The sequence below is a fragment of the Gallinula chloropus genome (genome assembly GCF_964237585.1).
Source record: "Gallinula chloropus genome assembly, chromosome: 1".
Classification (NCBI taxonomy): domain Eukaryota; kingdom Metazoa; phylum Chordata; class Aves; order Gruiformes; family Rallidae; genus Gallinula; species Gallinula chloropus.
This window is the reverse complement of record NC_140085.1, coordinates 128,930,099-128,952,911: the sequence shown is the minus strand read 5'-3', so window position 1 is coordinate 128,952,911 and position 22,813 is coordinate 128,930,099. Positions and strand designations below refer to the sequence as shown.

The window sequence follows — 22,813 nt, the reverse complement described above, 5'->3', positions numbered from 1 at the left end:
TAATCTCTGGAGAACAAGACACCTTTGCTTTACTAGTTACCGAAGAATCACTTTCAAAACCAGGTAATTTTTTTTCCTAAGAAAGAAAAAACCCCACTCCACCAGCAAGCTGTATGCTCTGTCATGTCTTACCTAAAATGGATCCTGACTTGAAGTAAAATAGTTATCAACCTGTTGTTTCGATTCAGGATTAGAGCTTCTTCCCAGGCATTCACATGACATGTTCAGTGAAAACTTTATCTCATGGCTTAACTCACATCTGACTGTATTTCGTAATGTCCTATGAAGACACCTTTAGGTTATGTTTCTTAGATGAATGAGCCTAAGGGAAGGTTTGCATCTAGTTTGCTGTAAATAATGTATATTACCTCTACCTGGCACATAGACAAGTACAAATACACTAGACAAGTCTATACCTGGACAAAATAATTGCAGCTCCTTACAAGATCTTGATAGATTCTTGGTGTGGTGACAGGCATACAGGATTGTGTCGGCCTTAAACGTAATTTGTGGGATGACTATGGTTCATACAATCTTCAGTATGGGTTCATTTCTTCATTTTGGCCACAGTTCCTCTCATGTGCTCTTGTGGGGAGAGGATTATTTAGGGTTAGCAGACTCCAATGTTTAGTTCATTAAATGATTTCTTTGGCATGCCCCAAAACCTTTCCTGATGTTCAATATTTGGTGGGAACCAGGCAATATAGTTCAGGCTAGATCTCCAGCTCTTAACACCAGCTCTGAACTTAGTGTACTAATAAGCAGTTTTCATCAGTTTGTGTGAGTATATCATTGCTGTGAGATGTTTTAAAAGACACATGGTAAATACTAAATAGGCTTCTGTGTGTGCTGGGAAGGAGAGAGTTAGATCAGGAAAACTTTGTCCTTGACATTGGTACAATTGTGTTTTGTAGCAAATGATAACATGCTTGAAACAACAAGGCAGCATCTGGAGAAGTAAAAGAAATTTTAAAACAAATGCACTTAGAAAATAAGTTTGAAAACCACACTTTTTGTAACAAACTGCAAATAGGCAGTCAAGGCAGCAAGGGAGGAGGAGCAGCAGAAAAAAGCAGTCAGGCAAGCCAGGGGGACATGCTACTCGGCGCGTCATTTGATAGGAATTACACTCAGCATATTGTCTTTAAAGACTTTGTAAGGAAAGGACACAAATCTTGCCTGACAATTTATCTCAGATATAAAGAAATCCCTAAAAACTGAACGGGGTCAGAATTGAGTGAATGTGGTATTTGTTTTGATATGAGTGTCCAGGTGATTTCTTGAAGAGAGACCAAAGCAGAGATTCCTGTGAAAGCAAGCAAACCACCCAAGGAAATTGGTTCCTCACTCACAAGGCGATGTCCACGTGAAGTGACTTTCAAAATGGGTGTATGGCTGTATGTTATAGATGGGAATTCATGACACAAATCATCATTCTGCATTAGGTTCTGGAAGGACTGCAGTTTTCACACACATTTGATAACTTTGGCTATAGTGTCTCTTTTATGTAGCAGTTCTTTGGGCTTTTAAACTGATAACCATGTTCAGCTCTGATGTCTTCAGAATCATGGCACTGAAATATCATCCAGGAACTAGCAACAAACACATGACTTTGGATTTGAAGAACAATTTTGGTTTCTATGTGCAGCTTCAGTGGATCATCATTGGAGTGTCTCCACTGACAGGTTTTCGGTGTCTAGTTAGCCTACTAGAAGCAGCCACATAACTCCTGCAGCTAGACCGACTCTACAGCCTTCATCTATAGCTCTCCTTTACCAAAGTGCCTATGTTCATTTACCATTGCTTATCATTGACTATATAGAATTAGGCTTACATTTTATCACTTTGATATGTCTCTTGCTGCACTGAAGCCTCCCTAAAAGTTTCCTAATTGTTTTCCTAATTCTTATTGCATTGTGCCTAGATAGTCTCTGTTGACCTGTCAACATTTGAGGGTAATCCAATAGTTTTCTTCTTTTTCAGAGGAAGCACTAGGTGTTTATTGACAGGAACACATATAATGACACACAGAGACGTGTGTAGCCACAGACAAAAAGGTCGCACAGCATCTTGTTGACACTGTAGCCCTGAAGGAGGGTGAATCTCTGCTTCTTCTCAAAGATCTTCTCTACTGCATTCTGAAACCACCACCTGAGGGAAAGCCCCTCTAGCAAAATCTTCTGAAACAAAACAAAAAAAGGGCCATAAATTCCAAATCCTTGTTCCTTGTGACTGTGTTGAACCAGGGACCTCACTATTACTGTTTTTGCTATTGCAGGGTTCCCAGCAGGAGAACTGCAAAAGCCTTTCTTTTGGGGAACAGAGTATCCTAGGTAAGTACTGTGCTAGGCAACTTCTTACACCTGGAAATGAAGAATAACAGGGAAAGGTCTTGGAAATACATATAGATGGAGAAGAAGGCTACACTACTGAAGACAACCAACAGGTAGCACCCAGGAATACTGCATTGTCCTCCTGTAGGGAAAGCTTGGTCCTTGGGCTGCATGTTCTTCCCCACCGTGTCCTGCTTTTACTCTTGAAAAAACAGACTTTGAAAACTGCTGCTTTGTGCCATAACTTTTCTTGGGAGCTGTATGTGTTGTTATTGTCTTAAACTGATGACTGATTTCTCACAGGAATTGCTAATTAAGTGCACCGGAGTGGAAGGGTTTCAGTGCTATAGCACGCAGGTGCAGCAGTGTGCACATGGCAGGTATTCAAAGGAATTGTAAATCAGGTACCTAACACTTCCTCAACAGGAGTGAATACCCTAAGAAGCCATTTATTATCAGTTTATTGTTCACTTTCTGCTAATTTCTAAGATTAACCGTGGGCCTTTGCCTGTGCCTGTATGAGTATCTCCATGTGTGTATGTGATTGCCTGAGCAGACCCATGTGCTACCATAGCTGAGGGAGACTAATTGTAGGTCACGTGTATTTAATTTTGAAAAAATCACTGCTTTTGTGCAGTTCAATAGCTTTCTATTTTAGGGCAGGATAAGACCATGAGAAGTTTCTGACAGCAGTTTCTGAAAGTTATTTTGCTGTTATGTAAAGCCAGTTACTGGTGAAATATATCCTTAATAAATCTTTGTTAAAAATATAAAATCAAACTTTTAAAACATTTTCCAACTTCCAATCTGGTTGTGTCCTTGTAAACAGAAATTTTTGTGATATATGCAGAGACATACGTTTGATTTAGGAACAAATGAATTTGCATTCATAGAGAATTCTTACAAGCATGGTGACTTTCTAAGTGGTAATTAGGGATACAAGAAAGTCCTTTCTTGTTAAGGTGAACTTATTTTCTGCTGTGGTTATTGTAGACCTGTTTCCAGCTTTGCTTTCTGAAGAGGTTTCTCTGTACCCTGACCTTCTGCCATAGTGATAAAATTGTGGTTCTTTCAGAGAATTATACTTTGCTCATTTCTCTTCTTTAAAGGTTACCTTAGCTTAAATTGGTTTTGCTTGAGTACGTATCAAAATGAAATTTAGTAAACAAATGTTGCTATTTTACGGCAGACAACAGATTGCTTTTGTCCTTGAAATAGTCTGGATCTGTTTTCTGTCTGCTTAAAAGAAACAGTGCATGGCACTGGAACAGGAAAATCATCAAAAAGTCATCAGTACTTGCTGGAAAACTGATTTAGCAAATATTTAACATTTAGTAGCATTTTAGTGTCCGATCCCAGCATAACCCTCTAAACCAGCTGCATCTATTTGCATAAAGGGGAGCCAAGTTGTTACTTTACATCTCAGTACATCGATAGAACACCATTTAAATGCCATCTTTCATAGTTACAAGACTTGCCAGATATATTGAAAGAGAGACTTCAGACTACCTGAGTTGGTGGCTTTCTTGCAGCCCTCTGAGCCTCCCCAGCCCCATAATTAGTCCCATCTAATTATGGTACCTGTTGGGCTGCACCTAATCCCCTCCATCTGTCCTTCCTTCCCTGTCCAGCTCTGTTCTAGTAGTGAAGAGCGTGAATGAAGGTGGGACCATTTCTGGCAACAGTGTCGTTGAGCTGGATGAAATGCTAAAGGGGTTTCACAGAGTCAAAGGCCAAACTTCACCCCAAATGTCACCCTATCTTTTGGATCTGAGGAAAACCCTAGGAGTGCCCAGGCACCAGCTTGTTCTTTGAGCCTGCCACTGATGGTGACCAAGAACCTTAGAGGAAAAATAGGATGTATCTTGTTATGTGACTTATTGGTTCTTCTTGACCTCTTTACATGTTTTGTGCCATTCTTTTTGTACTTCTCCAGCTGCAAAAGATCCTGTATAACCACTTTACTTCAGATGTAGAAAACAAGTCTAATGTAGTACATTTAGTATGGATAATTATCACTGTGTGCTACACAAGATTACAAATTTGTCACACAAAAGGATGATATTTCCATTGCTGAAATATATAATTTTAACCAGCATTTTTTTAGAGAAGGTTTGCAATAGTACTTGGAAAAAAAAGGCCAAAACAACACAAAACCAAACAGTAGGGAAGATTTTATCTCATGCAAATTACCTTTCAGGAAAGAAAAAAACAAAGTGAAGAATTATCATGGGAGCAGGGGAAATTAAATGATATAATACTTTTTGGGCATGACTGAGATGAGCAATTAGTGTTCTATGGATCATTAGGTCCAATAATAACATGTTACTTCGAAACCCTCTTCCTTTCTCTTGTTGCAATACAACGTGTTAGAAATACTATGAGTGACTTTGAAGTATGGCATCTCAGTAACAGAAATAATTAAAATCACAAAGAACAATTTCACAAATGAAAGATGGGTTTAGCAGATCACTCCCCCTTTCCTCCCCCCAATATCCACTGTATTTGATATAAAAAAGCCCTGAGTCTTTCCCTCTCATCCTTCTTTCTCCCATATGCATGTTTATTTGGCTGTAATGAGGAAAATATAATTAATTGTCAATCAGGATTAGAAAATATTTCTTTCTGTTCTGTTTCTTTGGTACATTAGATCTGACTGTAGGTCATGTCCTATTCCTGGAAGGTGAAAGGAAATTGTATGGCTTCTCTTTTTAAAACTGAAGGGAGATCTGTTTAATGCTTCACAAAACCAGTCATTTACAAGTCTCTCTGTTGCATTCCAGTGAAGAATGATTGGAGCTGGCATTATGGAAGCCCATTGCAGCCTTCGATCTATTCTTTTTTAATGATGGTGCCAAGAGAATAATTTCACCTATAACTTGGTGCTGTTTGCAGGATATATGTACAGAATGCATTCATCTGAAGGAGACATTTTGGAGCTCCTGTGATGCTAAGACATTTGGTTAGATGAGTGAACCATCACAATGTTTTTAAAGTTTTATGTTAAAGGGTGTTTTGAAACAAGTAAGAGTTTAACATTCAGACTTTCAACAACGTTAAATCAAAACTCTGCAGATATGAATTTTAATCTCATTCCCCATCCCACTGTCATTTTAAGTAAATTATGGTCTTTCATGAGGTAGAAATCTGTTTGATTCTTTTGTCCTTTGATGCTCATGAGTGTGGAAACTTTCTGAGGAAACTGCTTCTTTGTGTTACAGGTCATTAAGCTACGGTGCCATAGGAGTAATCGTTGGCCACGAGTTTACTCATGGATTTGATAGCAATGGTGAGTATTTGTCCATAAGTTGATAACTTTGTTTTGGTTCTTTTTAAACAGAGTTGACAGATTTGAAAGCTGGCTTGTATATGCTTTAGCTATTTTATTGTTTTGGTTTTAACAGTGCTGAATTGTAGGGATAAAATTATAAAGTTGTGGGGTTTATTTATTAGCATGTGATCTAGCTTGTCTGAATCGATTTTGTTTGGTAAGGGATATCATGTTTGACACTTGCTGTTTATTTTGAATGGAAACTAGATCAACAACAAATTCAGAAAGTCCTAGTTGTGTATAGTGGGAAGGACAATAACTTCTGATAGACAAAAATGTCAACCAGGAAAACTTCATTGCAGTTTTGACTTTTTTCAAAAGACAATTATGGAAAAATATTTAAAACCAACACTAGAACGGAAGTGGAACAGAAAATGTATTGCAAAATATGAAAAAAGAAAAAAGAAAAAAAAGCAAGAAAGAAGAAAATGTCAAACCAGGTGTTATGGAAAACTGGGAGGAGTGGGGCACTGCCACCATCTAACTTTGGCTGTCTCAGTGCTCTTAAAAATCGGGCTTCTCAGAGAGAGAGGAGGCCAGAGAGAGACCGAGAAGAAACACAAACTTCGTCCTTCAGGGAGCAATTCTCAGTGTCTGCCTGACATCCCGCTCTGACCCACTGTCTGGTGAAACTTCTTTCCATTGAGAAGATGAGGAGCTTAAGGAAAAGCAAGCTCCTAGCTCACTGCCTAACTAAAGTTAGGGTGCTTACGTTGCATTACTTTGAATACCTTTTACAAGGCAAACCTTGTATCCTGTTGGCAGAGCTCCACAATATTTTGCATAATTAATCAGTCCTGTATGGAGAAATGTTTCCTGCCCTGCCACTTCCATATCATAGAAGTTATGGTGTAGCAAGCACTCCATGTATTGGAGTGGATAGTTTCACTTGATAACCTTGGCTTCTGGGACTGACCTTCACTTGGGCATGGCATGGTGAAGGCACCCTGCTACAGAGGATATTACAGAACATGAGTACCAGCTGAATTTTCACCCTGCAGTGTCATGAAGACATAGTCTTCAGTGATGACCCAATGTGCCTGAAAGTCTAGCAGTCGGGCCTTACTTGCAGCAGAAAGGTAGACACAAGACGTTAGGACTGTTTTTTCAAAAATTGCTCTGCAATTTCATTCTTCATCACAACTACAGGAAAGCAGGAGTAGACACTAGACTTGATACCAAGATGTTTTCTTCCATCTTTATGTCTTTTCATTTTTTCCCCCTGTGCATTGTCTTGTTGAAGATGTCTCTGATTCCCTAGAGATTTCACATCACATCACAGAGTCAAATCACATAATGACTAGGTTAGAAAAGACCTTTAAGATCATCCAGTCCAACCATTCCTGTTCTATGCTGAACTATATCCCTATGTACCTGATCTACCCTTTTTTTAAACAAATCCAGGGACGGTGACTCAACCACCTCTCTGGGCAGCCTGTTCCTGGCCCTGACAACTCTTTCAATGAAGAATTTTTCCCTAACATCTAATCTGAACCTGCCCTGGTGCAGCTTTGTGCCATTTCCCCTTGTCCTATCTCCTGTCACCTGGGATTTATTTATTTCTCTTTTTGGAAGGTGAAAGCCTGGGCAAGAAGTAGTGGCCTGCTTAGGGAAGTAGATCTTAGGTTCCTCTCTGACTGGCTGGAGAAATGCTCAAGATTAGATATTCTCATACAAATGAGATGGGATGTGAGGCTGAATCTTCTATGAGCCATTGCTGTAACTCTCAGCCTAGGGAATTGGATGTACATGCGTATCCTCCTTGTTTCCCTGAATAGGGTTCAAATGCTGTGGTTTTGCTCCAAGGCAAAAAAATGGAAACTTCAGAAGTTTCCATGAAATGGATTTTTCTTCTGGTCAAGCGTATAATTAATTAATAACAAATTAGTCATCATCAGGTTTGAAGAATCAAAGACACATGGGCTGAGGATGAAAAATACTTACAATTATACTTACAAGAAAGCTCATATGCCTCATACGCTGTGTAATTATAAAACGTACTATAGATCTCATTAGTCATTACTTTTTTTCTGAAAATGGAAACTATGACAACAAATAGAATGTCAGCTTTTCACCACTGACTTGAGTGAGGTCAAGATTTTGCTCACCAATCTTGTCCATTTTGTATACATACTTGCATGGGTACATGTCACCTCTTATTTCTGCACCAATAACAGATTCCAAAACTGGAAAAGTATGGGGTTTTCTCCTACAAAAACACTTGTTTTCTTTCTTTCTTTCTTTTTTTAAGGTCGGAAATATGACAAAAATGGAAATTTAGACCCTTGGTGGACAACTGACTCTGAAGAAAAATTTAAAGAGAAAACAAAATGCATGATTAATCAATACAGCAATTACTACTGGAAGAGAGCTGGCTTACATGTATGTAAACCACTGGTGATTGAAAACAGGGGTGCATTAGGACATTTACGGGTTTTTTTTAAGTTATCATTTTATAAATCTCAGCATATTGGGATATTAGGCTACCAACTTCATTTCTTACAACAAATCGTTTTTTGAAGTGAATAATTGTGATAAAAATTGTCTGTCAGATTTGATTAGTCCAGTCAAAAACCACCACCCATACCCTGGTGACAGGGTTAAACCATGTCTTCCCATCATATTGTATTGGAATCGGAGAAAGAAGATGAAGCCACTCATCAGGGCCGATCCAATTACTATGAGCATGTTAAATGTCTTCTGAAAATGAGGTCCATAATGAAATTTGAGCAGCCACACTTTTTAAAACAAAGAATATAATAGCATTTTTATAGATGCCTTTAGCAATTCCAGCTGTTATTTACTATAGCTATGAAATGTATGCATAAACCCCACTTTATTTCAACTCCTGCTATTTCTTCCACATGTGCACACAGACCAAATTTGTGTATCAAATGAAGGGAATGGGATAGGGGTAGGTCATAGAAAAGGATTGAGAGAGAAAGTGCAAGGCAGTGGTTTCTGTTGCATCATCTATCGGAGCTCTGGGCTTGCCTGAAAACGTGCATATTATATAAGTGTCCAACATGAAGGATAAATCCCAGGCCTTCAGAAATCAATAGCTAAAATTCCAGTAATGTCAGCTGGGAATTGATTTTAACCTTAATTTTCAGGACAAATCACACACCACACCCCACCCCTACTCAATTCTACCACCTCTACTTACATTTTAGAATTAGAAATGCAATTATGTCTTTGCCTTTAAAGAACAGAGAGGTCACATTGAATACTTAACAATAATTTTAACACTTTCCTCAGGCTGCCTGTATTACTCTGAGAGATAATAAGGCCATGTTGTAGTCCAGTCTGAAGTCTAACAGCTCAGGCTTGAAGTGCTCCATATACGCTAACTTACAAATACAAATTCTCAGGCTCATCCCTAAATATCTATAGGATAAAAACTGTCAATACAAAAATTCCACTTAAAGGAGGCAATTAAAAGGATGTGACTTAGCTCTTCCCATGCTCCTGCCATGGGCTTGGCCATCCCCTTTGCCTTCTACTGTGTCTCTTGAGATGGGGTAGATCTGAATTTCTCCTTCAGTGAAGCTATTTGCCTTTGAAGTCTGTGGATGGGCTTACTGGAGACATCATGTTACCCACAACCTTGTAATTTGTAAGACTTTTCCCTCCTATTTCTATGGGATAACCTAAAGCACTTTTTAGCTGACAGAAGAAGATTTTTTTTTTCCTATCATATTTTATAGCTTCTGTATAAAAAGCTATGCATGCAAAGAACTTTTGATTGCCTGTCATTTACATCAATATTTGTACATTCTGCACATTTTTTACCCCTGTATGAATATTTTACATGGATCAAGAAATGTATTAACTCTTCTTCTTTTTCATCCAGTTTACAATAAAAACGTCTCCAGAAGAGGAGCGTAATGAAAGAAAAAGTGGATATAGAAATAGCTTCAGAGTGCAGTAATCAAATAAAGTCATCTGATCAAATAAAGGGCTTACCATGGTCCCTGAGCCCTGTCACGAACTGTCTGCAAACAGTAGTCTCAGATACCTGACCCAGAGATGCCTGAAATCAGCAGAAAGATTTCTTCCACTTATTAAAATGACCTACGGCCCAAGTGCCACTGCTAGGTTGCTCTCATCTTATGCTCTAAATCAGTCTACTTCACAGTCCCACTGCAAGAAATATATATGAGTAGGTAGGCTGATAAAAAAGGCACCTGATGTCTGTGCGTGTACCCTGGAGTCCCAGTACCTTGTTTTCCTAAAAACCTTTCTTCCACCACCATTTCAAGCTTCCTGAGAGGAGGAAAGATTGACAAGAAAGGGGTTCACTTACCTCTACTGCTCCAATTTCTCCTTTATTACACCTTTGGGTATAACATTGGACCCAAGCAGTCAAGAAAAATGCCTTGAGGCCAGTTTGGATGCTCATCTCCACTGAGTGGTGGGGCTGTGCACCTGTACCTAGGCATCCTCCAAGTCCTTTTTCCTTTTCTCCCCCATTTCCCCCTCTTTTGCAATCCTGAAGCTAAGGTGGGTCCTGACACCAACCCCCCTATACTCATCCCTGTGGCATGGGAGTGCCTGTTATCAGAGAATCTGCAGGACACTGTTAACCTTCAGAGCTCTTCTCAAAACTCTGCTCAGTTACCTTGCTCATTCAAGGCATAGTACAGAGTAAAAGTGCTTAATTACAAATACAGTTTGGTAACACTGAAACCCTAGCAGGCTGAGTGATCAGAGGTATCGCTCCACTTCCAGAAATTAGGGTTTCTTCATAATGATATTACACTTGGTGACACCAGGAGACTGGCTTCTTTCAGAAAGTTTAGCTAGCGCTGGTTCTCACGATAAATTCTTGTTGCTATTGGTCTAGCTCTTGGAATCAATAGTGGGAAAAAGCAACGTGCATCTCCGTTGCAGATATTTTTGGAGCGCTGAATATACTATCAATTTCAATTATGTCACTGACAGATATTTTTAATTGCACTGTTTTAGGTTATGACTTAAAAGTTATTTTTGCATCCCAGTAATATATAAAGAGTTATATAGAGAAACAAATATAATCTTTTAGATAAAAGTTTAAGAAAAGGGCTACAGGATCTCACGTAACCAGAGAAAAACAGTCCTCGGGAAAATTACTGATGCTCAGACCAAAGATCAGGGACCGGGTACTTGAGAGTGCATTTTATCTACTATATTTTGTGCTACAGAGATCTGGACCAAAGCCAGGATAACTCATCACAAAGAATTGTTTACTGACAGTTTTCACATTGAAACCCGAGGTTTTTTTAACCAGAGATATGATGGTTGAAATTGGTTAAGCTCGGTCTTGCCTTGTTTTATTTTTTCCCCATTTGTTGAATCATAGAACTACAGACTGGTTTGTGTTGGAAGGGACCTTAAAGCCCATTTCTTTCCAACCCCTTGCCATGGGCAGGGACACCCTCCACCTGACCAGGTGCCCAAAGCCCTATCTAACCTGGTCTTGAACACTGCCAGGGAGGGGGCAGCCTGTGCCAGGGCCTCACTGCCCTCACAGGGAAGAATTTCTTCCTTATATCTAATCTAAATCTGCCCTTCTTCAGTTTAAAGCCATTACCCCTCGTCCTGTCACTACATAGAAGTTAATCAAGGAGGAAGTTCATAAATGGGTGAAATGACTGATGATGTTGCGTTATGCCAGGTGAAAGGCAAGAGGACTTTGGCAGAGAACATTGCAGATAATGGAGGTTTGCGAGAGGCTTTCAGGGTGAGTATCTGAAAAATACATTTTAAAAAACCCACCACCACCATCAACAACGACAAAACACAAGGAAAAAGGAATGGTTGTGCTTCATGTTGCTGAAATGTGCTCAGTATCTCTTTCTTACTAGGCATACAGGAAATGGATTGCAGAAAAGAGGGGAGGACAAGAAGAGCCTTTACTGCCAGGCCTGAAGTTCACCCATAATCAGCTTTTCTTTCTGAGTTATGCCCATGTAAGTAGTAAAAATGTGTTCAAGTTCCTATCTGTTAACCTGCAGAATGTACAGTGCAGAGATGAGACTGCTTTTTTTCAGCACCAGCCAAACCCAGACTTTTCAGGGTATAAGCAGAGATGTCTTCTCCGAGGACTATTACTTCTTTTCTCTCTCTCCCTTTGTTCTCATCTATCTAACCATGGAGCTAGGACTGCTGAAATTATTCTTGGTTTTGCACTGGGTTGTCATGGCAGCTTTCTTTCCTCTTGCTGTTTCTCTTTGCTGCAAGGCTCTTCTTGCATGTATTGACTCCTTAACCTCTTTCCATTTTAGATTGCAATTTTTCTGGTGCTTGCCATATGCAGCAGTTTCTGACTGCTTCCACCACAGATTCCTGTTTCAAGTGTACCATCACCATTCATTACTGAGCATGTTATTTAGGGAAACTAAGCAAAATCTTTATTTTTTCCTACCTTTCTTTGCTGTGCACTAAATATGCTGTACCTAAGCTTTGATAAGGGATGTGAGTTTTTTAGACAACAAGGGAGAGAGCCAGAAATTAATTTGGTTTATAGAGTTGGGACAATTTCCCTTTATAAAGTGTAAAAGTTGAGCTATAAAATTTTGCCCACCTATTAAAGGAACAAATCATTTAAAACTGAAGAAACAGGCCCTAGTACAGCCAATATTCTTTTATTACCAACCCAAGCTGAAAATCACTTCTCTGCCAAAAATCAGCATAGCAGCAGTGTATGGGTCTATGACCACTTAAGCTTGACAACATTCACCAATGAAAAGGTACCACTTCAGTTTATGCTGAGTTGAGTTTTACACTGTGCCAGTTTTTTCCTGGGAAAACCTTGAAGCCACATGGGAAGAACTTGGGGGTTGGGTCTTACAGGACCACTGCAGGAATCTTATGTGCGGTGGACTATCTGAGGGACGTACGTGCACGGTGAGAGCAGTGCATGCCAGGTACCCTTGAGCTCAGCCTATTTCCGCAGATCCCAAGATACTCAACAGGCTCATTCAAGCTGCCAGGGCTGTCCCCAGCCAGACAAAATTACACTGAAGCTCACATACCCTGTGGGCAGTCTGGCCTAGGAACCATTCCATACAGGGGCTTAGGTAAGGCAGGGGATGCTTAAATGGAATTTTCCATACAATGAATTCAGCAGAAGAGAGATTATTTGTGCAAATATTCTCTCTACCCTCTTTTGTGCTTAGTTACAAGTGGGTCAAGTATCTTATTAGGAACAGTGAATTGGGTACCAGTGATGGAGACTTGAAAAATGTGCGATTTCAAAAGAATGTGACATTCCACCATGGAACAAATGTGTCCGGGCAATACAGCTGCCATTCTAGAGATGACAAGCATCATTTCATGTACATTTCATACATATTACATCTCTTTGAGACCAAGAGGTATTCTTGGTAATTGCTAGGCATCAGATACTGCAGCACTAGCTGAAAGGCAAGCTACCATTATAGAGAACCTCAAAAACAGAGCTAGTAAAGTGACTATGATTAGATGATGGGAGAATAACAGTGGGTGGAGAATAACAGTGGGTGGAAACTGGATCCATTAAGAGATTTAAAAAAGTGTAAGTTAGAAAAGGTGAAACAAAATAAGAGTTTGTAGTGTCTTTCCATTTTGTATGTTGTGTAAGTCATAGGCATCTTAAGAACAGAAACATTATATTCTACTGTACTTCAGAAGTTATCTCTGATAACGTGCCTATTTCTGCTTTATATCTTTTACTAGGTAAGATGCAACTCCTTTAGACCAGAATCTGCGAGAGAACAAATATATATTGGAGCTCACAGCCCTCCTCAGTTCAGGTAGTGCAAATAATGTATTTACTCAGTATACACACAGAATCAACCTCTGCAGCACACAAGTGCAGAAATTTAGCATGTTAAGAGGAGTTTAAGAGCAAACATAAAATTGGACTGTGCTCTTGGCTTAGATTGAAATTGAACTGGTTTTATTAGCTTATCTTTCACTATTACAAATGCTCTTCTGTAAAAACGACAGCCTTGCATCTACTTTCAAAAGCAGTTGAACCAGAAAACATTCTGATCTCTCTGATGTTCGGTACTCATGGTCTGAATATCTAGAATGTCTAATCTATCACTTTTTTCCTGTGCAATTCCACTTTAGAAAACAATGAATATTAGGCGGGTCCTTGATTTAATCTGCCTGAGTTTGTTAGAAGATTTAAAGTGAGTACCTTGACTTATATTGATAATGCAAAGCAAAGCATGTCCTGTAAGTTCAGTTCAAGATTGAACTCCTCAGTTGCCTTCTAGAGAACAGTGCTTTGCCTGAAGGAGCTGTGGTAGTCCAGACATAACAGCATGCCTATCTCCTTGCCCAAATGGCCTCCCACAGGCCCTCCTAACCACAGACAACCCTGAACCTCAAGAGAGAAAGGCTGGAAAAGGACGAAGGTTTAAACACTTCATGAGAATTAGGAAGCCAGAGTTGATTTTTCCTGCTTCTCCATAGAGTTTGTGTGACGAAGAGCAAGGTTATTTTCTGGTTGGAACTCATGTCAGTTGTATTTACTTAACTGAGAATTGTGTGTTTGTCCTCAGTCAAGTGCTACATTGCCTCTGTATATGGGGTATGTTAACTCCACAACCTGGTTCATAATGGAGGTGTCTCCAATACTTGGGATAAGTTGCCTTCTGGAGATTCCTACTGCTTTCTGTTGACTAAAGAGGGGGCTGGAATCCCACTTTCTCCATGGCTAGATTTAGGTGATGACACCCCCTCTTTGCCTCAGTAAAAATAGCAATGCTGCCTTCACAGGGGAGTTTAGACATTGCTTCATAGGTACTCTGACATATTCGCTTGACACAGCCAAACAGCTTGCAGGACACACCTCGGGCTGTTTATAACTGGAATGGGTTAAGAAATAATGGAAACATGATGGCACAAGTTTAATATAAGCTAGCATTGCAGATGTGTATGCTTGCTCTTGGTAGAGTCCTATACTCAGCACTGAAACTTGCACTACTGTACCTTAGGAATACCTGTTACACCAGCTAGCTAGGTGTAAATAGGATGCAAATCTGCATGCCTCTTAACAATGGAAAATACATTTTGACAACAAGGACAGGAGTATCAGGCTCATCTTCAGCAGGGTGATATTTTTTAATAATTCCTGACCTGAAGTTTTTGGCAAAATAAACTTCTCTTGCCTTCTAAAATACTTGGATTGATTTACCTATATGTATATTTGTGTATTCTGAATCATTACATAGCTACAGCCCTATGAGATGGTGCAAATCACAAAATAAACAGAGAAGCCTGGGGCTGGAGAATTCATGAGGAAACCTCATGAAGGAATCGGGTTTAGGAAGAAATTTTGAGAGAAGATAGATGAATTTGGGGTCTAGAAAATATTAACAAATCTTTTTCTTAGTTTTGATGTGAGATACTCTGAAGAGGCTTCTGTTTCAGGCCTGAAGGGAAATTGAGGTGCTTGTCTCTTCTTGTAAATCATACCAACTGGGCTAAAAAATTATATTATCGATTTCTGCCAACTTTGCTTTATTTATGTCCCAAGAACCATTATGAATATAACAGCAGTACAGCTAGTTTCAACACTGAGAGTTCCTGCTATCCAAAAAACCCAAACATCCCTTTCAAAAATAATTACATGTATTAAAATAAAGTAACTATGAAAGATGATAGAAATGAGCAACATATATCCTGAGCATAGGTGTGTGCATCTGAGCTAAGTCACCACACGCTCTCATCACAGTCAAAAAGCACGCCCACATATATCTCTTCTGTAAGTAATGCATTGGGATTACTTAGACTCTGCAAATACATATTTCTATCAATTGCCAAGGGAGCCCAGGATGACCCGTTCAGGGGAAGGTATCTCTACTGTAGTTCAGTGTGATGAAATCCAGAAAGCCCACTTCAATTCCGTGGTTAGCATCTAGCAATATCAAATCATGGGTAAAAAAGCCACATACACAAATACAGAAAGATCTTTTGCTGGCTAGATTCTGGTTTTATATGGTTTTACCTGGCAGATTTTCATTATTAGCATGTGTCTTGGCTGTTTTTGGATGCTAGTTTCAGACTGAAATCCCTGGCATGGCAGGCAGAACTCCCAGCAACTTGAGCAGCAGTTCTGCATGACCAGCTCTCACCATTCCAGTCTCTGAATATGTATTTGCAATGTTTTTACAGTCAAGCTGTATATATTATTTGAAGCCTAACATAATTTTTTAATTCACCCTACAAAACTGACCTTTAGACATTTTTGCACCAGCTGACTGCAAATTTTCTTCCCCGTGGAAAGTCTAATCAATGTAATAAGAATGTTTTCTACCATGCTGAGCTATGCCGAGAAGCTGATTGTCTGCAGTGGAGAAAAATGCCTTCCCACTGCATAACAAAGAGGGTGGAAAGGCATACAATTAATATCTCAGTAGATACTTTTCTGGTTTTAACTCGGGATGCTGTTTACTTTAGTTCTACTGCAAATTTCAGGTTAGTAAATTCCAGGATGCTTAAAAGCATAGGAAAAATCAGCAAACAACATGATCCTAATCTAGCAACGGTAAAATAATAATTTCTGGCAGCATGGAATAATACAGGCAGGAAATCAGGAGCCAAGGATGACTGCATACAAAGAGCAAGTTCTTCCCCTGTGCCTGAAGGTGCCAGTCTGGAATGCAGACACATTGTCTAGTTCATGTGAGGCAGGGATGTGCTTGCTCTTTCTGTATCGCACCATCTGCGGTGGAAACAAGAAGGCTTGGGAGCTGGTTAGGACAGGAGCCTCAGAAAAAAGGGGGGATCTGATCAATATTTATAAATATCTCAAGTGTGGGACACAGGGGGAAATGGCCAGCCCCTTTTCAGTGGTCTGTGGGGACAGGACAAGGGGCAATGGCTGCAAGTTGGAGAACAGGAAGTTCAGCACCAACATGCAGAGGAACTTTTTCACAGTGAGGGTGACAGAGCCCTGGCACAGGCTGCCCAGGGAGGTGGTGGAGTCTCCTTCTCTGGAGATATTCAAGACCTGTCTGGATGCCTGCTTGTGCAATATGTTCTAGGGAACCTGGTTTGGCAGGGGGGTTGGACCCGATGGTCTCTTGAGGTCCCTTCCAACCCCTACAATTCTGTGATTCTGTGTGATTCTGTGAAAATGTATTTCCAGAATAACAGAGGAGTTGAGATGCTCACAGGTGTAAGGTTGAGCTGCCTGAGAAGAGAGGTTCTGCCTGCTCCCCCACCCCCCCGCTTCAGGCTGCAAAGTCCCAGTTAGCCAGCATGGGGGTGTGTATGTTGGTGGGCAGAGGGAGTTGCTGTAAGAATTTGGCTGGCATGAGCCAAATGAAACCATTTCCAGCACAAACACGGTGCATGATTACATGCTCCTGCCTGCCAGACTCCAGTGGTTTGGCAGGTGCTGGAAGAAGGATCCCACCAGGCAAGGCTACCACTGATCTTCCACCTTTGCTGCCAAGGGTCAGATTAGAAAATTGTAGTAAATGAGACAGTATCCACAAAATGCAATTGGTTTTGGTTGAGTTTCTAGCAGAGTAAGATGATTCTCAAAGCATGGAATGAAAGAAGATTGTCTTCACTTTAAGAGGGAATGCTTCTCCTGAACTTTTTTTTTCTATTTGTGGAAAAATGACAGGGAAAGCCTGAAAATTCAACCTGAAGTGAACACTCAGAAACTCTTCTGGGCCTGTAGTGTTTAACTGAAGACAGCCTGCATGTCAATCCCTTTTCTCATTGCAGAGTTATCGGTGCCATGAGCAACTTTGAGGAGTTCCGTAAAGCTTTCAATTGCCCAGCAAACACGACGATGAACCGAGGGGCAGAATCCTGCCGTCTGTGGTAGACAGCTCTTCCAGGTCTTCCCTCAAGAGGAGTCTGCAATGAGAACTGCTGCACAAGCCCACTGATAAGAGTATCAGAAGAACATTCTGTAATCTGGAGAGGTGTTACTTCAAACACATCTTCCTTATCCTTGCTGATGACCTGCGTGGATCTAATCACTCTCTATTCAGAGCCTAGAAACATTTGAAATAGAAGAGGATAGATTTTTTTCTTTAATAATAATAAAAAAAGGAACTCCTTTTATCCCTAAAACTGCTCCTACTCATCTGCAGTTGCATCGCTGTTGATGGATAACTGCCATTATCAATTCTAATTCCTGATTTATAGCTGAGCAAGAGGTAAATGCTAAAATCCAGCTTTAATCTATTGCTCTGTAGGGGTATGATGCAGAATGCTCCCCCACACAATTTATTCTTTCTGGATGACGAAATTCACGAGACCTGATAAAAAAAAACAGCTCTGATTTGCTGCGTGATACAGCATTTTCATAACTTAAACTGCCACTGCCCAGCATGCCATAAATGATGTAGCATGATGTAAAGACACAAGACTTTATATAAATTCGGTTTAATATGTCAGATTAGTGCCTCAGGTTTTGGAACAGTTTCAAGCTGAGAAAATACCTCATGGTTTCCATCTGCTAGGACTAAACAGGAAGGATACTTGTCAGATCATGGCCTTTTCTAATTTTAGAACAGATTATGATTAAAATCAATGTATGGTGAAAACCAGAGGCTTGCAGAGGGAATTCCCAGCTCCGCGGTATTCAAAAATATTACAGCACTTATTCCTGTTTATGGAGTGGGCAGGGTTTTTTTTCCCAAGAATGGTTTTTACCTTGTCCTGAAGATAACTTCCTCTAAATTTATTTTCTTAAGCCAAAATACTATACTGGTTTTAATTTAGGGGTTTCTCTGTGTCAGGGTCTTACAGAGGAATGTAAGCAGTGTGCATGTTTGTCCTCATGTTCTGGACAAGGCAGGGTGAGTTGTGATTTTAAGGATAAAAGAATACATGACTGAAAAACAGTACAAGCAGCATTTGACTTGTCTGGGTAAAGGAGGAGTTCAGGAGTGGAGGACTTTTAAATACAGTATACATGCAGGCCAGTTGAATTTTTGATTTGATTTCTAACATTTATAAAAATCCATATTTTAATCCAGTAGAAGAATTTTAACACATAACTGTTACTAAGTGGGAATTTGGGGAGTGGGGGGGTGGGGATGAGGTGTGGAGGGAACAGAACAGCCCTTTTTTCCTCAACAGAAAGGTACATATTTAACTGGTATTTATTTATACTTGTGCATTAATTCATTCTTGCATGGTGGAATTATTTCAAATGGAGACTTTCTTTAGACTGACTTAATTACTGCAAATCTATATATGTCTCTGTATGTATATACTTATATATATACAACAATATATAAATTCTATTTGCTTAAATTCTACTTTATCAGTGTAGCAATGCTAGCAAGATAAGCTTATTCTATAAGGATTGGTCATGTTGTCCAACAGTCAAGGTGGAGGAAGGTTCAAGTGAAGCTAGGATTTTGTAAATGGTGTTAGTTTCCTACTTTTGTTTATAAAGAAGGGGGACATCATAGAAATATATCTTATGGAAAGAGACAGGCCCTCAAGTTACCTTCTAGAGAGAAGGAAGCATCGACTCCTGAACTCAAGGCATGTTGCCACATCTTAGAAACAAAACAGTATGTTTTAGGACTAGGGAATTCTTTTTTTTACACTTTCCCTGAAAAGTTTTCTTAAGAGGAAAAGCTCTTTTGCTTCCTTCAAGCCAGCTGTATGTCTGAGTTCCATGAATTACAGTCTGACATTTGAATTCCCACTGCTAATTTTCTTTCCTGGAGATATTTTTCTCATAAACTGCTTAGATAGCAATATTTTCATAGAGACTTTCCTCAACCACCCAGGTATGGGTCTTGAGCAAAGGGATACTGTTTGCCTCCTGAAGGGAAAGTTCCTTAGCTACTTGAGCGCTGTACTGAATTCATTCCTATGCTCATATGAGCACTGACATGACTTGACGTTGGCTGGTTTGGATCAACAGCACAAAGTTCAGGGGTGATATCCTGGCCCCATTAAAGGTAGTACCAATACGGTCGTTGTCCTCAGAAAAGTCAGGGCATCAACTCAAACACTTATCTAAACTTTCTCAGTTGCTGGACTATTCAAAACTGGTTTCACAACAGTTGGATTTGGGTTTTCTAATTTTATCTCAGGTCAGAGATCCATTTGCAAGAGCTTCTCTCTCATGGCTATTTTCCAGTGGGACAGACTCTGTCATTTTGTAGTTTATGGGGTTGTTTCTCTGTGCTGGGTAGCGATTGCTTCCAAAATGCCTGATGTTCACTGCCTTAAAAACATCACCCTTGCTGCTCCTTGCTAGGCTCAGGTCTTTCGTGTTTTATACCAAGGATTTTTGAACTGTGATATACATATTCCCAACAGCACAGGAACAGCTGCAAAAGTGTCCCATCCTTGCCAGGGTGAGCACCAATTTCCTACAGCAGATAGGGAGCTGTGTCCTGGGCTTGGGGGGACAGTGGGGAGCTAGAGGATTTGGAGGCAATGCACTAGGAGGGAGGTAGAGGGGACAGGCCCAGATTTTGGACCCTGATTTTAGCAGTTGGGAGGGAGTCTAGATGCTGCCAGAAAGAAGTCCTTTCTGCTGACTGGCATATTCATCCAAGTTTGGGGAGTGCCTGCTGTTGATGCAGATTTTCAGTGCCTTGGGCTTAGGTCTTGTCTATGGCCATGTGAGGATCCTGACCTGCCTCACCTGTCTGCTTTGTACCTCAAACCAAACAGCTGATGATGTAATTTAGAGTTCCCTTTGGAGTCAGCTATTTAGGTATCAATTGGAAAGCAAAGCAGAGGGTAATTAATTGCATTCTTAATGCTTGGTCACCAAAGGTAGCTAAAGCACAGTGATAGTTTGTGAGGGCTCTTCCCATTGCCCCAGTTTTACCAGACTCCTTTTCCCTGCTTCACTTTTACACTATGCCTCCTGGGTCGGTGAGAGCAATGCCTTGCTATCAGGCTCAATCATTACCTCTATGCAAACAGATCCTTCATCATATGTTCTTCCCCCAGAGCTTTTAAATTGTTTGTTTTTTTTTTTTTTTTTATTGCCAGTAATTATCTAAACACTTTTTTCCTTTAAGAATATAGTGAGATATTTCTTCCTGTTGGCTCAGAAGTCATCTTCTCTTCCAGTGATCCAGGAGGAGAAGGATCACCTCTGAACTTATATAAATTTAAAGAGATATTTTTTACTGCACAGACATGAAGCAATAATCTGCCCCATGCCCCCTTCTTTGGGTCCTGAAAATGTATAAACATCCTATTTCTTTTCTTTTGTATTCTGTCCTATCCTATCCTACCCTATCCTATCCCTATTCCTTCTTTTTTAGGTCCAACCATGAAAATGCAAAGACACTACCTTACACACTGTGAGTATTTCTGCTGATTGCATTGTGAAAGGGTTAGCTTTACCCTTGAGTAGCTCTGAAAAGGTGGCTGTGCTACTCACCTGTGCAAACTGCTTCTGTATGTAACTGATGTCCAAGCTGGGTCTTGATGCTGAAAGACCAAAAAACCCAATTGCGTTACTGGGTACTGCAGGGGGACTTCAGCTTCCTTTAGGTAGGAATGGTATCATTACACTAAATGTATGAATCAATTATAAGATAGTCAGGTGAGTTTTATGTATAACTTTTCATTAAGTATTATTCAACAAATTACATGCGTAGAAGTGTATCTCTCAGCAATGTTGTTTATATATATATATGTCTCCAAAGAAATATTTAAAGCCTGACAACTCAAGAGGCAGAACTACAGTGACTTAAAAGGTCTTTTGAGTTTATACCTTTTTAATCTGGATTTTTATTTTGCTAGCCAGCCTATTGCAATTTTTAATTTTTCTTCTTGCATGATATGTTGATTGACTGTTTTAAGGACAATTGTGTTAGCAAATAAAAGCCAAAGTGACAAAGAATTTCCTATGTTACAATAAGGCAAAAACTGCTTGGCCTGTCACTCTCAAACTCTACAATGCTACTTCTGTAATATATCATATTTATAAAAAGTAATAAAGAGCACAATGACATGGCCCCAGGTTCTCAAAGCTACTGTTACTGCTCGACAGCCTAAGAAGGACCTCTTCTCTCAGAGGCACCTAGCCATTTCAGCCAGAGTTTATTAAGCTTCACTTGCCTCCACTAATCTGCTGGAGGCAATTACAATTAAAATAGGAGGAACTACTGTGAATGACAGCTGGAAGCTGAAGAAATTGCAGACTGGTAGGTGGCAGAGCTGTCCTAACCAGAAGCTGTTGGATGACAAAAAGGTGTGGGAGAAGATCCAGCTGCATCTCAGCCTCCCTCTTCTCCTCTTGCCCCAGTCTGTTCCTCTATCCACGCACACTTTGTAGCCTCACCTGCTTTCCAAATGCTTTCAAGCATTTTCCAGAAGTGATTTTCAATAGGATAACCCTAGCACCGTGCCCTGTGGTGCCCCACCATGGGCTTCCTGAGCCCGACCCAACACTTCTTCAAGGGCTGTTTGGGCCCAGGGACTGTGCCAGGCCCAGGGACTGTACCAAGGCCTTGAACATGAGAAGTACCCTGTTTCTTGGGCACAGATCAGTTTCCTGACACAGCTTGGGTTCCCATAAGCAGCGGTGCTGACCCACCTCAAGGCAGTATGAAGGCTGTGAGCAGCAGAGAGCTATTGTCCCCCGTGGGGACGATGGCTGAAGTTCGCTTTGCCTCCTTTTTTGAATGACGCGCTGTGGTGACAGAGCCTCTCAAAGCCCAAAGCTTTGTGGAGGCAAACTCTCCACACAGCTCTTGGATTTGGGGTGGCAGGGAGATTTTGTCTGTCATAGCCTGCACCAGATCTGGCACCTACTTTTTTATTTACCAACATTTCCACAGGCAAAAGCAAAGGTTCCCGTGGGGGAAAATGAATGAAGCAAAGATTGGGGTCTGGAGCATGACACCAGCCTCAGCATAAGGCAAATGTTCTGCTTAACTCTTGCAACTCTTTGCTGAGCTTGTCGGTATCTTGGAATGACACTTTAACAATGGCTGTAGATCACCCTGAGGAATTCAGGGTTTATCTACTACAGCAAGAGCCTGCTTCACTAATCAGACAATTTAATCCCATTTAGAATGTAATATATATTAAAAAAAGAAAAGAAATTAAAGATTCCAGAGGGATTCTCCAACACAGCATTATGTTTTATTAAATGCAACATCAAAGTTGGAAGCTGCTGAGAATCAAGATAATGTGTTACACTAATTTGTGA

At 40.3% G+C, this 22,813-nt stretch overlaps 1 protein-coding gene across 1 annotated transcript in view; it reads left to right on the top strand.

Moving 5' to 3' along the window:
• Positions 1-17,534, top strand: part of PHEX (phosphate regulating endopeptidase X-linked) — a gene marked incomplete at its 5' end in the record, with an annotated part of 100,994 nt that extends 83,460 nt beyond the window's left edge. The window contains 7 exons of the mRNA XM_084279134.1: positions 2,279-2,333; positions 5,555-5,622; positions 7,916-8,046; positions 11,321-11,386; positions 11,511-11,615; positions 13,363-13,439; positions 17,380-17,534. Coding sequence (XP_084135260.1) covers positions 2,279-2,333; positions 5,555-5,622; positions 7,916-8,046; positions 11,321-11,386; positions 11,511-11,615; positions 13,363-13,439; positions 17,380-17,482 — 605 coding nt within the window. The 3' untranslated portion in view covers positions 17,483-17,534. The remainder of the gene's footprint in view (positions 1-2,278; positions 2,334-5,554; positions 5,623-7,915; positions 8,047-11,320; positions 11,387-11,510; positions 11,616-13,362; positions 13,440-17,379) is intronic.
• Between the last annotated feature and the right edge of the window lie 5,279 nt (positions 17,535-22,813).